This window comes from Arachis hypogaea, chromosome 20 (genome assembly GCF_003086295.3).
Source record: "Arachis hypogaea cultivar Tifrunner chromosome 20, arahy.Tifrunner.gnm2.J5K5, whole genome shotgun sequence".
Taxonomy (NCBI): domain Eukaryota; kingdom Viridiplantae; phylum Streptophyta; class Magnoliopsida; order Fabales; family Fabaceae; genus Arachis; species Arachis hypogaea.
In genome coordinates this window covers 16,467,780-16,481,846 of record NC_092055.1, presented here as the reverse complement: position 1 = coordinate 16,481,846, position 14,067 = coordinate 16,467,780, and the positions used below count along the sequence as shown (strand labels likewise).

Below are 14,067 nucleotides of genomic sequence, written 5' to 3'. Positions count from 1 at the left end.
AAATTATATATTATTTTTTAAATTAAATTAATTCTTATTTTATATCATTAATTTCAAATACAAAAATTCATTTAAAAACATTTTGAGAACTCGACTGAACTGGTTCAACTAAATTAACCAATAATTGATCTTTTGAATTTGATATTTTTTCCTATTCGAAAAGCCGGTTCAAAAACTTAATTTTTTTAAAGATATATTTTATAAAAAAATATATCATTTTATTACATATTATATTATTCAATTTAGTTAGTCTTTAAATTTCGATAATTCACATAAATAAAATAAATTGGAGAAAGTGTTACACAAATACAACATTTTGAAAAACCAGACGCAAAGCAACAAATCTAATTATATGTAATCCGCGGCACTCTAACGCGGATTCTGAATACACGTAATTCGCTACATCCTGTCACGGATTACATTGAGAAGCTACAAATACACATAAACTGCTACACCCTATAAGCGGTTTATGAACAGATGAGCCCAAAGCGTATTCCGCGAGACCCTGTAGCGGATTATGAAGAGAGTGGCTCACTATAAAAACCGCATGAGGGTGTAGCGAATTTCATTTGTTGAGTTTTGATAGGGACTTAGAGAGAGAAAGTAGAGAGAAGGCAGAGGATATTCTTGGAGCAGTTCCATTAAGCGGAACAATGGAAGATGAAAGGCGGTTGTACCGGCTCAACGGCGTTGCTCACGTAGCCAGAACCATCAATGAAGAGGTAAGTCTCTTTATTCTCTTTCAATTGGATGATATCTGTATATTTTATTTAATCTTAAGGAAGTTATTTATTAATTAAAAAAATAGAACCTTAGTTTAGTTTAGGTTTTGAAAATTAAATTTTGAAATTTAAAATTTAACTTTAAATGTAGAGAATTTGAAATTTAAATTGTAGATGGTAAATTTGTAATTTTAAAACCTAGGTAGTTTATGTCTTGAAACATAAATTATGGTTTGGTGATATCAGTGTTAGAAATTAATCAGGTGTTCTTTATTTCTGAATATGCCGCCAACCCGATATATTTATAACGTTCATAGGCAACAGAATATGCCGTTATATGATAGGATCATACCTTAATTGGAGAGGGCTAGGTTGTACCATCTGGCTAGGCTGAACGCGTATTGGTTCTGGTTGGATGAGCCTCTAGTCAACGCATTTATCGAAAGGTGGCGGTCTGAGACCCATACTTTCCATATGCCGTTCGGAGAGTGTACTATCACGCTCTAGGATGTGGCATATCAGCTGGGGCTACCCGTGGATGGCCAACCAGTTTCTGGGTGCATGACTGACTTTCACCTGCACATCGAGGGGGCCAGACCGGCGTGGGAGTGGTTCCAGGAGTTATTTGGTGAGCTTCCGCCACCGGATAAGAGAAAGTTATACACGGTCCACTTCACATGGTTCCATAAGAGGTTCAGGGTGTTACCGGCTGATGCTTCCGAGGAGACCGTGCGCATATATGCACATGGATATATTATGATGCTTCTGTTGACACAACTGTTCATGGACAAGAGTGGTAATCGGGTCCACCTTTGGTGGTTGCCATTTGTGGCGAGATTTGACGACATAGGCAGCTATAGCTGGGGCACAGCTGCGTTGGCATGGTTGTACCGATGCATGTGTAGGGTGGCAAATAGAAACATCACCAACTTAGCCGGGCCCCTACAGTTGCTACAGTCATGGATCTTTTGGCGGTTTTCCACACTGAGACCGCAGGGGTTTAACGCTTTTTCTTTTCCGTTGGCATCCAGGTATTCATTAATACACGTATTCTTTCAAGTTATTAACGTTCTACATATGAAATTACAAATTTATGTGATATTTCTATCATTCAAATGGGCCACATATTTACCCACGTCTGATGGGAAGGAACAACAGATTATTCAGTATCGCTTGGCATTAGATCGACTGGGTGATCGAGATGTAAGTCATTTGTTTTTATTTTCAATATTTTATTAATTCTTCTCCCACTTATTTGTATACATTGTTACAATGCTGACTGGTCTCCTCACTATCAGATTGTGTGGGAGCCTTATGGTTCGCTAGACGTACTTGCAGTCATTCATCCAGAGATACTAACTGAGGAGCACAGTCGGTTATGGCGGGCAATTACTAGTCTGATATACTTTGCAGTGATTAAGTAGTATCAGGTAGACAGGATCTTTCCACAGCTAGGGGGAATACAACATCTGCCTGAGCCAACCCTGAACATAGAGTATCTTCATAATAAGGACGGCAGGGGTGGAGATAGATGGTTCTCCACTTACTATAGGACATGGCATGAGCATTGGGACGAGCGAGTTCGCTCTGTGTTGAGTATTCAGAGAGTGGCTGATCCTGGTCCATCCGCTGAGTTCCTGGACTGGTGGTACCGTGTTGCACATAGGATTCTGTCACCGGGGATTACATTCGCAGATCCCAGGCCAGTTGAGGTTCCGGAGGATGCTGTACTTAGAGGTCGTCGCAGGCGCCCATTAGAGTTCCAGCGTCGGATATGCCCGATAACAGACGCGTGGAGTGGAGACGACGCATTGGTACACGTGCCACTGATCGGGAGTGGGTCTACAAGATGCTCCACCCGGAGATCGGCAAGTGACCAGAGTTAGGCGTCCGACTCGATGTGGCACAGGCTCGCACCTACTTGGTCCATTTGGAGGCATGATGATGATGGTGACCAGCAGTAGCGCCCCTTATGTTAGTTCCGACCGTTATATTTGTATGAATTATGACTTATTTATTATCTGTTAGTGTTAATGACTTGTGACTATTATATTTGTATGACTTATGTAGTAATTTATTTTGTGTTAGTGTTAATACCTGGTGGCTATTATATTTGTACGACTTATTACTTATGACGAGTATATTTGTATGACCTGTACATTTTGCATCATGGGTTGTTACTATTATACTGATATTTATGAATTTGTTCCAAAGTTCCACTCTCTTTATAATCCACTACAGGATCTCGTGGAATACGCTTTGGGCCCATCTGTTCATAAACCACTACAGGGTGTAGCGATTTATGTGTTTGTAGCTTTTTAACGTAATCTGCGACAGAGTATAACGGATTATGTGTATTCAAATTCCGTATTAGAGTGTTGCAAATTACATATAATTAGATTTATTGTATTTACGTCTGGCTTTTTAGAATATTGTATTTGTGTAACACTTTCTCTCATTCATTTTATTTATATAAATTGCCCTTCTAATTTCATCAATTTAATAACTGACTTGGTTGTCAAAACTTTGCTTTGCTTTTGGTATAAACCAGGAAAGATTCTCATTTCTTGAAACAAACTGTGTTGACTACTATGCCCCTCATTTGTGGATTTAATTAGCAATTTAATAATGAGCCCTGAGATGCTTGCCTCTAAGGGGAATCTATGGTTCTTCTTTCAAGCCAAAATTCAGACACTATGAGGGAGCTTGTTAAAAGAACATTACTTTAATAATAAAGTCGCTACGCTTAGCAACTAATTTTAATTTGGAAAAGTATAGGTAAACGATAAAAAATATTAAAAAATATGAATAATAGATATATCAGATGTTTAATTTATTAAATGTGTGAATGATTATTCTAATATTAAAATTTAAATGAATAATTTAGAATGTAGTGTGTTTTATTTAAATTGAGCCAATTTTAAAATTTATTCTTTATATTGTGCAAAAAAATCATTAGTTACTTGACATTATCTTTTTAATTTTTCTTGCAGGAATAAGGATAGATGTTACTTCAAGTTTCATTCCATGAAAGTAGAACAAAAGTAGGAATTACTAGAAATATTCATATTCTAATAATTTATAGTTGTCATACTTGGTCTCCACCTTTTATTCATGCATTATTATTATTATTATTATTATTATTATTATTATTATTATTTGGTGTAATTAAACCAAATAAATAAGGAATAATATCCGACCTACTAAATATATAGTAAAATTAATCACTAATATAAAATATATATTAAAATATAAAATATATTAAAATAAAATAAATTATATATATAATTATATATAAATATATGATAATTAATTTAGTAACTGATTTTTTATGTATAAATAGTATTTTTGTATCCAAATTAGTTCTTAAAACATGTGAGACGCTTTAATATTTAAAACAAAATTTAGTTGTTGAATTAGTTCTTAATTTTTTCTTAGTTATGTATTTTTTAAATAATAATAGGAATGGATTCAATTAAATTTATTAACTTCTGACCAGAAAATTTGACATAAAAATTGATTTGTAACGAAATGAATAGTAAACGACTGATTTGATAATTATAATATATTTAAAACCAAAATACACTATCAAACGTTCTTTACAAAATGAATTAGAATATTTCAACCACAATGAGTTTTGTGGTGTTAATGTGTTATTTTATGAGCTCAAGAGGTACCTATGGACCAGAGAGACGGCAACATATTCTACCATCAACATGTCCTTTCTTGATAATCCTTAATCATTTGGTGCAGCATTTCACATCTTTCACTCTCAAAACACTTAAGAGCCATAGGAAACTTTTGTGTATCCTTTATGGCTCGTAAATAATAAGGGTGATATACACTTACCGCTGATTTTTTTGGTTATGGAAAAAGTATTGATGTTGTGCAATGAAATGGACATATGAATAAAATTTACACTGCTATAGTGTCTGTCCAAAACGTAGGTTATATTTTACTTTTTTTTTTAGGGAAATAAATAAACGCAGTCTACGAGTTTTATTTTTTTCAAAGTTTTTGATTTTTTTTATTCCGTTTAAGCCTAAACGCAGCCTGCGTTTAGCTATGGGCAGTAAATTTTTTTTTTTTGAAATAACAAAACGCATAGTATGTTTTGCTCTTTTGTGGCAGCTTTTTTTTAGAAGATATAAAATGTAGGTTGTATTTTATGTGCTGTCAGCTTTTTTTTTTTTTTTGAAAAACTAAAAACACAGATTGCATTTTTTGTAAAAAAAATATTTTAATCAAGAGTCCCACCTATAAATACGAAGCAAGACTCATTCAACTTGTCTCACTCTACCTCTACTCATCACATTCTTCTTTCTGGCACATTTGTCCTAGTTCTTAGTTTTTTTGGCAGTTAGGTGTGTCGAAGAAGTCGGATTAGGTGAGGTTGAAGTTATGGAAAATATTGCGAATTTGCGAGTGTATTATAATGGTGAGGTTATACCAAACACACATGAAGGGGTGACTTTTGTTTGTGAATGTCCGTTGTCATTTGCTATTCCATGTACCATGAGTTTTGTAGAGTTGCAAAATGGGTTTTGTAATAACATTCAAAGCCACATTTCGAAAAGAGTGAGCAACATTTTATACAAGAATCCTGTATAAGTAATTGGTGGGATGATACAGTTTCAAATGATGCCCATCACTGACGATGGCAGTATGCAGCAGAGTTATGTATTTATCAACAAACCCGATTTCACGTGCCGATGATAGAGCTGTACGTTGAGTTTGAACAGTAGTCGAAGTTGGGCGCGGTTGGCGAGGAGGTCAATGTTGATGAGCTCGGGGATATAGCTAGATTGGGAAGAAGATAATAATGACAGTGAAGAGGAGTTCGAAGCCAACTATGAAGTCGATGACGAAAATGATGACGGAAACTTGGCAGGCAATCCGACAGTGCAGAATGAAGCAGATGCAATTGTAAGACAGCACCCGTTTGTTGTTCCATCTTTTATGCGGACTCTAGATCTCAAAGCCATGCATGCTCCGGAATTTTCTAAGTATGCGAACATGGGTATGTTGTGATTATTAATTCAAGTTACCTACGGTGTTTATTTTATTTTCCTTGTTTGACTGATGGTGGTGCGCATGTCGTAGGTGAAGGCAACGCTATGGCGGAAGATGATGAGTTTAGTGTCGGAATGGAATTTGGTTCGAGAGAGTTGGTGATATCTGCAATCAAAAGCTACACTATCTCTAGAGTCGGTGATATCCTGCATGACACATGGTTCGGTGTCACTGCACCGCCGAACCCAAGCAAGATTCATCTTACCCAAAACGTGATCCTGCGGACCTGGCTCCCAACCAAAACAAGCAATGCAGTTCTTCATCAGAAATTGGTGACTGCTGTCTGTTCTACCAGTCACGGGCTCCTCATTAACCGAGAGGCCAAGTATATAGTAACGTCTTCCAGCGTCACCGTCACTTTCCCAACTAGAACGTAAAACGTGTGAGTTTTTGGCCTCCACCGTTCCACCAATGATGCACTCAGCAGTGCAGAATGGCCTCTCATTTCGCCTACTCGCGAAACGTGTTGAAACCCAGTAAACACCGGTGACACTATAGCTACCTCATTAAAAGTATCTGGCAAATCGAATTTTCTGAACAACAAATTTCTGATAAGCTGCAAAAAGAAAAATGATAATTATTTAAATTCTAAATAATATCAGTTAATAGTTTATCCAAAAAATAATAATAGCAACATTATTAAACGGTATTTATTTATTATTATTCAAAAAAATATTAACAGCAATATTTATTTATTTATTATTATTAAAAATAATTTATTTATTTATTAAACAATTTTAAAAAAATAATAAAAAATTATTAAATAATATTATTTATTGTTAAAAAATATTAATAAATTATTAAAAAATAATAAATATTTATTTATTAAACAGTACTATTTATTTTTTATTACAAAATAATAATAATAATTTATTATTATCATCTTAAACAATATTCTATTATACTAATCATGATAACAATTTTTTTTTCTGAGACTTAAGCATAATAATAACAATAATAATAATGTCACTAATAATAATAATAATAATAATAATAATAATAATAATAATAATAATAATAATAATAATAATAATAATTATAACGGTAATAATAATAATATAATAATAATAATAGTTCATGACTAACAGTATGATAAAAAAAACTATTATTGATATCATAGACATCATTATTATAAACATGTAATAATAATAATAATAATAATAATAATAATAATAATAATAATAATAATAAATTTATTAGTTAAAATATATAAATAAAGAACATAAAAATAAACATATTTATTCATCATAAAATTAAAAAAAAATCACTTATTTAATGTGAATGATTCAGATATTTAATAATGTGTTCTTCAGGTAAAGTAAAATTACGAATCATTTTTCCTTCTTTACTAAATGAAGTCCCAAACCTTCACTGATTCTTCTTCCTCACAAACTTACTCTCTTTCACCTTCAACCCCAACCCTTTCATTCTCAAAACTCTCACTCATAGCAAGTAAAATGAAAGGGAAACGGTGAAACACTCATGGCCTGCGTTTTGTTTTTAAAGGCCGGCTCCACCACTCTCTTTTACACGTGTCACACATGCAGGTGGGGAGGCTGCCAATCGCAGGTTGCGTTTTGTCTGTGCACGCTGCCAAACGCATGTTGCATTTTGGAGTTTTAAGGATGGACAAAATTGCAGGACATGTTGACATGCAAGGACAGAGACACATTTTGAGACTTCCTTTTTTTCCCCTACCAAACGCAAGCTGCAAACGTTTTGCAGCTGCATGCAGTTTTTTTAATTTCAGCTCAGTCAAAACGTAACTTGCATTTTGCAATTTACTAACTTTAGCAATTCTATATTTGTGAATTACACATCATGACACAATATAATTGCACATCACCATTTTAACTTTCATAAATAAATTAATTTCTGATACACTTACACCATTTTATCAAGATAGTTAAAATCTGATATTTTATACAAAATTAGAAAAATAAATAAAAAATATAAAAATATAAATTCTTAATATGGCATAAATGATGATAATTGATTATTGTAAATCCTAAACTCTAGGGTCTAGGTTCTATACTTCTTTAAAGTGATTATTTGTAACACTTTGAAGATTAGTATTTTAAAACTCTATAATTAAAGGTTTTCAAAATGACTTAGAAAACAGAAATTAAATTTATATCTTCTTTTAAAATGAACCACCAAAAATAAATTTAAAATTTAATTATAGTAGTATCTATTAAAATAATTATACAAAAAAAATTAAATTTTTTTTTTTTTGCTATAAACACCATTCATTTTAATTGCAAAATTGCACCGACAAGGAAGGAAAAAAAAAAAGAAATAAAGGAATTTGAGTACAATGACATTTGACCTATTAACTTTGTCCGTATATTTTTTGACAAAATAGGGACCTCACGGGCATAAGAATCTCCCAATTGGTTTCTCAATCCCATCAATCTTGTTTCTTGATATTCATGGCTTGTTATATTTTAGATTGAGAAGTAACTTTTACATTGGTCTTTCGTTCTTTTAAAAAAAAAAGTAATATGATAGAAAAATTAAATTATTTAAAATTTGAAAAACAAAAAAATTATTTATTATTAACGAATTATAATTCAAATAACATAATTTTTTTATTCTGGTTTAGAAGTCCAATGAATTAAGTTAATTTAGTGCATGAAAAAAAGGAAACTCCAAATAACATCAACACTTTGACATTTTATCCCTGTGCCCTTTGGCTTTCGCTCTATCTGAAAAGATATATATTAGTGTCATTATTTGTTTACCAATTTATTTTATAAAGTCAACGATGCGTTAGAAAATTAAATGTGAGGTATGTGCAAATATTATCTTCAAGTGCATTGGATTACTATTTACTCCCGACTTAAGAGATCATAAAGCCAAATATTCGAGGACAGGGACAGGGACAGGGACGGAGCTTCTCAACGGCAAAAGGTGGCTATTCCCCAAAAAAAATTTAAAAAAAAATTAATAGTAGTATTTTATAAAATATAATTAGCTTATTAAAATTTTATAATATCAAGTCAATCTTAGTTTGTTCTTACTATGCTCAATCTTAGTATTTTATGTATTATTTACGCACTATTTTTATGAATCATCAGTTACTTTATTAGTTTCTTAATTGATTTTTTTTTTAAAAAAAAAAGACATTTCAATATTCAATAACTATAGAATGCTTTTATTGTAATTTTCTCTACCTCACAAAAAAATATTATAATTTTTTTTTTCTCAAAATTTTCTTCAAAGTTCCGCCACTCTTCAAGAAACTAGAGTTTTAGAACTTTGCTGGCAAACATACTCTATTAATAAGATTGGAAAAATTTTAAGTGTACCGAGTAGGGGTGTTATCGGTTCGGTTTAGTTCGGTTTTGGATCAAAAACTAACCGAACCGATTTGTTTGGTTTTTACATAATACCAACCAATCGGTTTGTTGTTTGTGCAACAATCGAACCGAACCGAACCGAACCAAAAGCGGTTTGGTTCGGTCAGTTTTTCGGTTTTTAAATCCTAACTAATAGAAAATTAATCTTAGTAAAATGATGTTCAAAACAATCAATAAATTAAAATAATATTACATTACATTCAAATTCAACACAATTTCAACTCATTCCAACAACTAAACATAAAACAAACACATTTGTTAAGTCTAAAATTTTCATTTCAATGTATTACTAACCACTTCTGCGGTTTGGTTCGGTTCGGTTCGATTTCTGTCGAGCAACCGAAAACCGAACCGAACCGATCGGTTTACATCGAAAAAAAACCAAAAAAACCAATTTTTCGGTTTTTATTCGGTTGTTGTAAATTTCGGTTCGATTTTGCGATAAATTTCGATTTGGTTCGGTAACTTACACCCCTAGTACCGAGAATATTGGTGTTCCAGTTGTTTTAACCATTGATTTCAATTAATATATATTATATATATTTTTTATAACTCATATTAACGGTTAACACAATTGGAACACTGGTATTTCGGTATACTTAAAACTCTTCCAATAAGATTACTTTATATGACTTATTTATAATATTTTACCTCTTCTTTTTTTTTTTCTGGTAATGTAGTGGGGCCAAATCCACAAAAAAAAAGTTAAAAGAAAAAATTACATACTTTAGAACTTTTTTTATTTATAAAGAGACTACTTTAATAAAGACGCTAAAAATATTTTTTTTTAAAGATATTTACATGTGTCATATTATTATTGGACTTCTTTATTAAATTGGTAATAATTTATTTTTTTAATAAACTAGAACAAAATTGATTTATTATAGCAAATTAGCAATAATAATAAACCCAATTGTCTGCATTATAATTATTAGACCCAGTTTGATCAAATCGAATTACACAATCTAAATCGAATATCTTTAAAATTTTTTGATAAAAAGACAAATATATCCCTTACTTTTTGTTTTGCAGACATTTAAATCCCTAAAAATTTTAAAATACAATTGAATCTCTAAAAAAAAATTGGATTTATTGTTATTGTTATAAAAAAACTGATTTGATTCTAATTTATTAAGAAATTAAAAAATAACCAATTTATTAATACGTCCAATAATACTGCGTAAACATCTTTACAAAAAGACATTTTACGCGTTTTTATGGAAGCATCCCCTATTTATAATATTTCATTTTGATTTCCCTAATCTAAGAGTGTCTAAGCCTAAGGGAGTTTGTTGTTGTTCCTCCATTGATAAGCTCAATATCATATTCTCGCCTCCTCTTATGGTTGCACATAGGGGTGTTCGCGGTGCTGTTTGGTTCAGTTTTTGAGGGAAAATCCATCCGATCCGATCGTCTAATTAAACTGCGATTTGGTTTGGTTCGGTTTTTTTGTCAAGGCCATCCGAACCAAACCAAACCAATTAAAATCGGTTGGTTTGGTTCGGTTTGTTCGGTTTTTTCAATCAATTCAAAAAATACTACCATACTATTATGCAAAGTCATAACATTGAAATAGACAAACAGAAATACACAATAGCTAACAAAGTCTTGATCTAATGAAATTTAACGACAACAGAATTCAAATACGACAATTAAAGAAGTTTAATAGTTTAACAGTCAACACAACTGAAAATAAAAATAAACTGTCATTAAACTGATAGCAAAGTTATGGTGTCTTCTTTAATAAAATAGCTAAACTTCTTAATGCAAATCAACCTGAAATAAAAAAAAATAGTTACTAGTGCCATTTTTATGTGTATCACAAGCATAACTAGCCCCACACCAATTACATTTAGCTCTAGGATACTGTGGATTACTAGTTTCATCTTTAGTAAAGTGATCCCATGTCCAAGACCTAGATCTACAAGGTTTTCTCTTACCTTCGTCGGTCTCAGTTTCAACAAAGTCATCAACGGGAGCTTCTTCAACAGCCCGCCTTTTCCCTCGGCCTCTACTAGCAAGTTTCCTTGTGTTTCGATGAGGAGCTGGTACAGGAGGCAATGCAGTCGGAGATCTGATGCTTGTTGATTCATTCGGAATAGGAACTGGAGACAATCCAGTGTCGCCCATATTCTCACTTGAACTGACGTCAAATTACATAAACAAATACAATAAATCAAGGACAGAAACCAGCAATAAACTGAACAATAAATCAATAACCAACAATACCAAGTTATCAACAATAAACTGAGCAATAAACTGACCAGCAATAAACTGAACAAAAAATCAATAACCAGCAATACCAAATTATCAAGAATAAACTGAACAAAACCTGATAATCTGAACAATAAATCAAGGACAGAAACCAGCAATAAACTGAAGTTTAAATCAATAACCAACAATACCAAGTTATCAACAATAAACTGAATAATAAACTGAGCAATAAACTGAAATAAATCAATAACCAACAATACCAAATTATGAAGAATAAACTGAACAAAACCTGATAATCTGAACAAAACCTGAACAATAAATTGATAACCCTAAACTGAACAATAAATCAGCAAGACCAAATTACCAACAATAAACTGAATAGATGGTAAACAGCAATACCAACAATAACCCTAAACTGAATAATAACCAGCAATACCAACAATGCATCAGTAAACAGCAAATGATAAACAACTAAAGATTACCTGAATAGATGGCTCGAGCTATATATTCACTTGAATTGGTGGCTGGGTGGGAGACTAGGAGGTGCTGTCTTGATCGGGGGTGGCCAGAACCCAAAAACGCTGCTGGGTGGAGGTGGCGAGGTCGGAGGTCCTCTGTTAATCGTCGGTGCTGTCTGCTGTGCTGTCCTATGGCTGTTGGGTCAGTGGGTGACTGGGTGGTGGCGAGGTGCTGTGTTGAGCTGGGTCTTCGTCTTCGTGGTGCACCAGCGGTGGGGGATCTGCTCTGTTCGGTGGTGGGATTTGGAGGAAGGCTTCGAGACTCAAGGACGTGGGTGGCTCAGGCTGGCTCCGTGGCTGGGTGCGCAGGCCGCAGATGGCGAGATATGGTATTGCGTGGTTATTGGTTAGGTTCCGATCTGGGATTTGGGGGTTAGGTTTCGATTGGGGATTTGGGGAGGGACGCAGTCGCGCAGCAGTAGCACACCACTAGGACTCATTTGGGGGGTGGGGGTCTAGGGGGTGGGGTTGGTAGTTTTTAATTTTTAGGTTTTTTGGTCGAACATGTTCGATTCGGTTAAGGTTTTCTTGGAAAGAACCGAAAACTGAACCGAACCGCAAAAAACGGCAAAATAATATTTTTTCGGTTTTTGGTTAGTTCGGTTTTCGATTTTTTTAGTTTGGTTCATCGATTTAGTTCGGTTCGGATCGGTTTTGAATACCCTTAGTCTTGCACAGTTATGCTGCTCTTACCCCAGATGCGTCTCTGCTTAGTAATTTTTTTCCTTTTTTGGGTTGGGGGTAGGTGTGGGGTCGCTGTTTCCACATGCCATTTTATTAAAGACAATCATATTGAAGTATAATTGAACATTAATAATGAACACATCTCTAAAATCAAGATTTCATTTGTGGTTTAGTGAATAGGGAGAACCAATCTCTTAGTTTAGACCCAACTCACATTTGTTATGATTTTAGTTTTTGAACATATCGTCAAAAATTAGCATGAGAATCTAATTTTTTTTAATTTGGTCAAGGGTCATGTTTGCAATACTTTCTTCCTCTGTGTATTGAGAAAGAACATGAATTTAATGATAATATTCATAGTTTTGAGAACTGGATCGAATCAGTTGGTTCAATTAGGTTATTGAAAATCGATCATTAGATTGGTTCGGTTAAAATAAAAAATTAGTTGACAATGAACTAGTCAAAGAACTCGAAAAATTGGTCAAAAAATTGGTTAATCAGTTAAAGCAGTGTAATTTTTTAGAGATTAACCAGTTTAAAATAATAAAAAACAAACAATACTTTGTTTTTAAAAAAAATTATTATTTTATTATATTTAGTTTGATTTCGATTAGATTTTGATTGAACTTTTAAATCTTTAAATGTTTGATTCTATTGGTTTAATGACCGCTTCATTTTTAAGAACCTTCTTAATATTTGTTGTTATGATAACATTATGGTGAGTTTTAGGAAGTGCCTCTTCAAATTAGGCATCTGGGCCCTCTGACACTCTGACACGATTCTGCGAGTTTGTCTTGTTATCCACTTTCATCTCGGATTGGTACCTTTATTCCAAAAGTGAACACATAGTTAATGTTAATTACTGAGATGTCTTTTTAAGTTTGTAATTGTTGACCCATGGATTAGTGTAGTTAGTGATATAGGCCATCCCAATGAAAGTTTTTTGGAAGTTTAGGATAGTTTTGTAGGTATTGGTTTTCTGAAATGAAAAACAACCAATTCTACCTATGAAAGTTACGAATGTTAAAAAATGACGTCCTTGATAGCGAGTACCGAGAGAGGTGAAGAACCACCGTCAGCGGAAGAAATAGATAACCTACGGAGAAGTAAAAGGAAATTGCACAGTGAAGATGGATAAGAAAACGTGTCCCAAGCACAGAGAGTCATGGAAGCCCCATCCCCAAATGAGGAAAAAAAAAAGATTCCAAAGGAACCCCAAGCGAAGCGGTCATATGTTAGCATGGTGAAAGGCCCAAACTTTATCTACGAATCTGATTCGGAAGATGAAGAAGAGAACATGGAGGAAGAGGAGGAATCGGAGGCAGAATCTGAGTTCGAGTATTCTGACAGAGAAAGGGAGGTCCTGGGAAGCGAAGAGTGGAAGACGAGGCGCGAACTGCCAAAGCGGAAAATTGTATGGGACGAAGAGGGGTGCCCTAACCTGATTCTCAAGATAGTAGAGCAACATAGACTGAACAAAATGTGGGAGCATAC

At 33.4% G+C, this 14,067-nt stretch overlaps 1 protein-coding gene across 1 annotated transcript; it reads left to right on the top strand.

The window, feature by feature from the left end:
- Positions 1 to 653: 653 nt before the first annotated feature.
- On the top strand, positions 654 to 2,756 carry LOC140182973 (serine/threonine-protein phosphatase 7 long form homolog). Its single transcript, XM_072230959.1, has 5 exons — positions 654 to 722; positions 1,230 to 1,925; positions 2,021 to 2,107; positions 2,153 to 2,449; positions 2,751 to 2,756. Exons 1-5 carry the CDS (start codon positions 654 to 656, stop codon positions 2,754 to 2,756), a joined length of 1,155 nt encoding a protein of 384 aa, XP_072087060.1.
- The last annotated feature ends 11,311 nt before the right edge of the window (positions 2,757 to 14,067 follow it).

Excerpts from the sequence above, each read along its gene's own strand:
- LOC140182973 (XM_072230959.1), top strand. The coding sequence starts at position 654 with ATGGAAGATGAAAGGCGGTTGTACCGGCTCAACGGCGTTGCTCACGTA. Across the intron at positions 1,926-2,020 it reads ATCGACTGGGTGATCGAGAT|ATTGTGTGGGAGCCTTATGG; the intron begins GTAAGTCATTTG and ends CCTCACTATCAG. Across the intron at positions 2,108-2,152 it reads AGCACAGTCGGTTATGGCGG|GTAGACAGGATCTTTCCACA; the intron begins GCAATTACTAGT and ends AAGTAGTATCAG.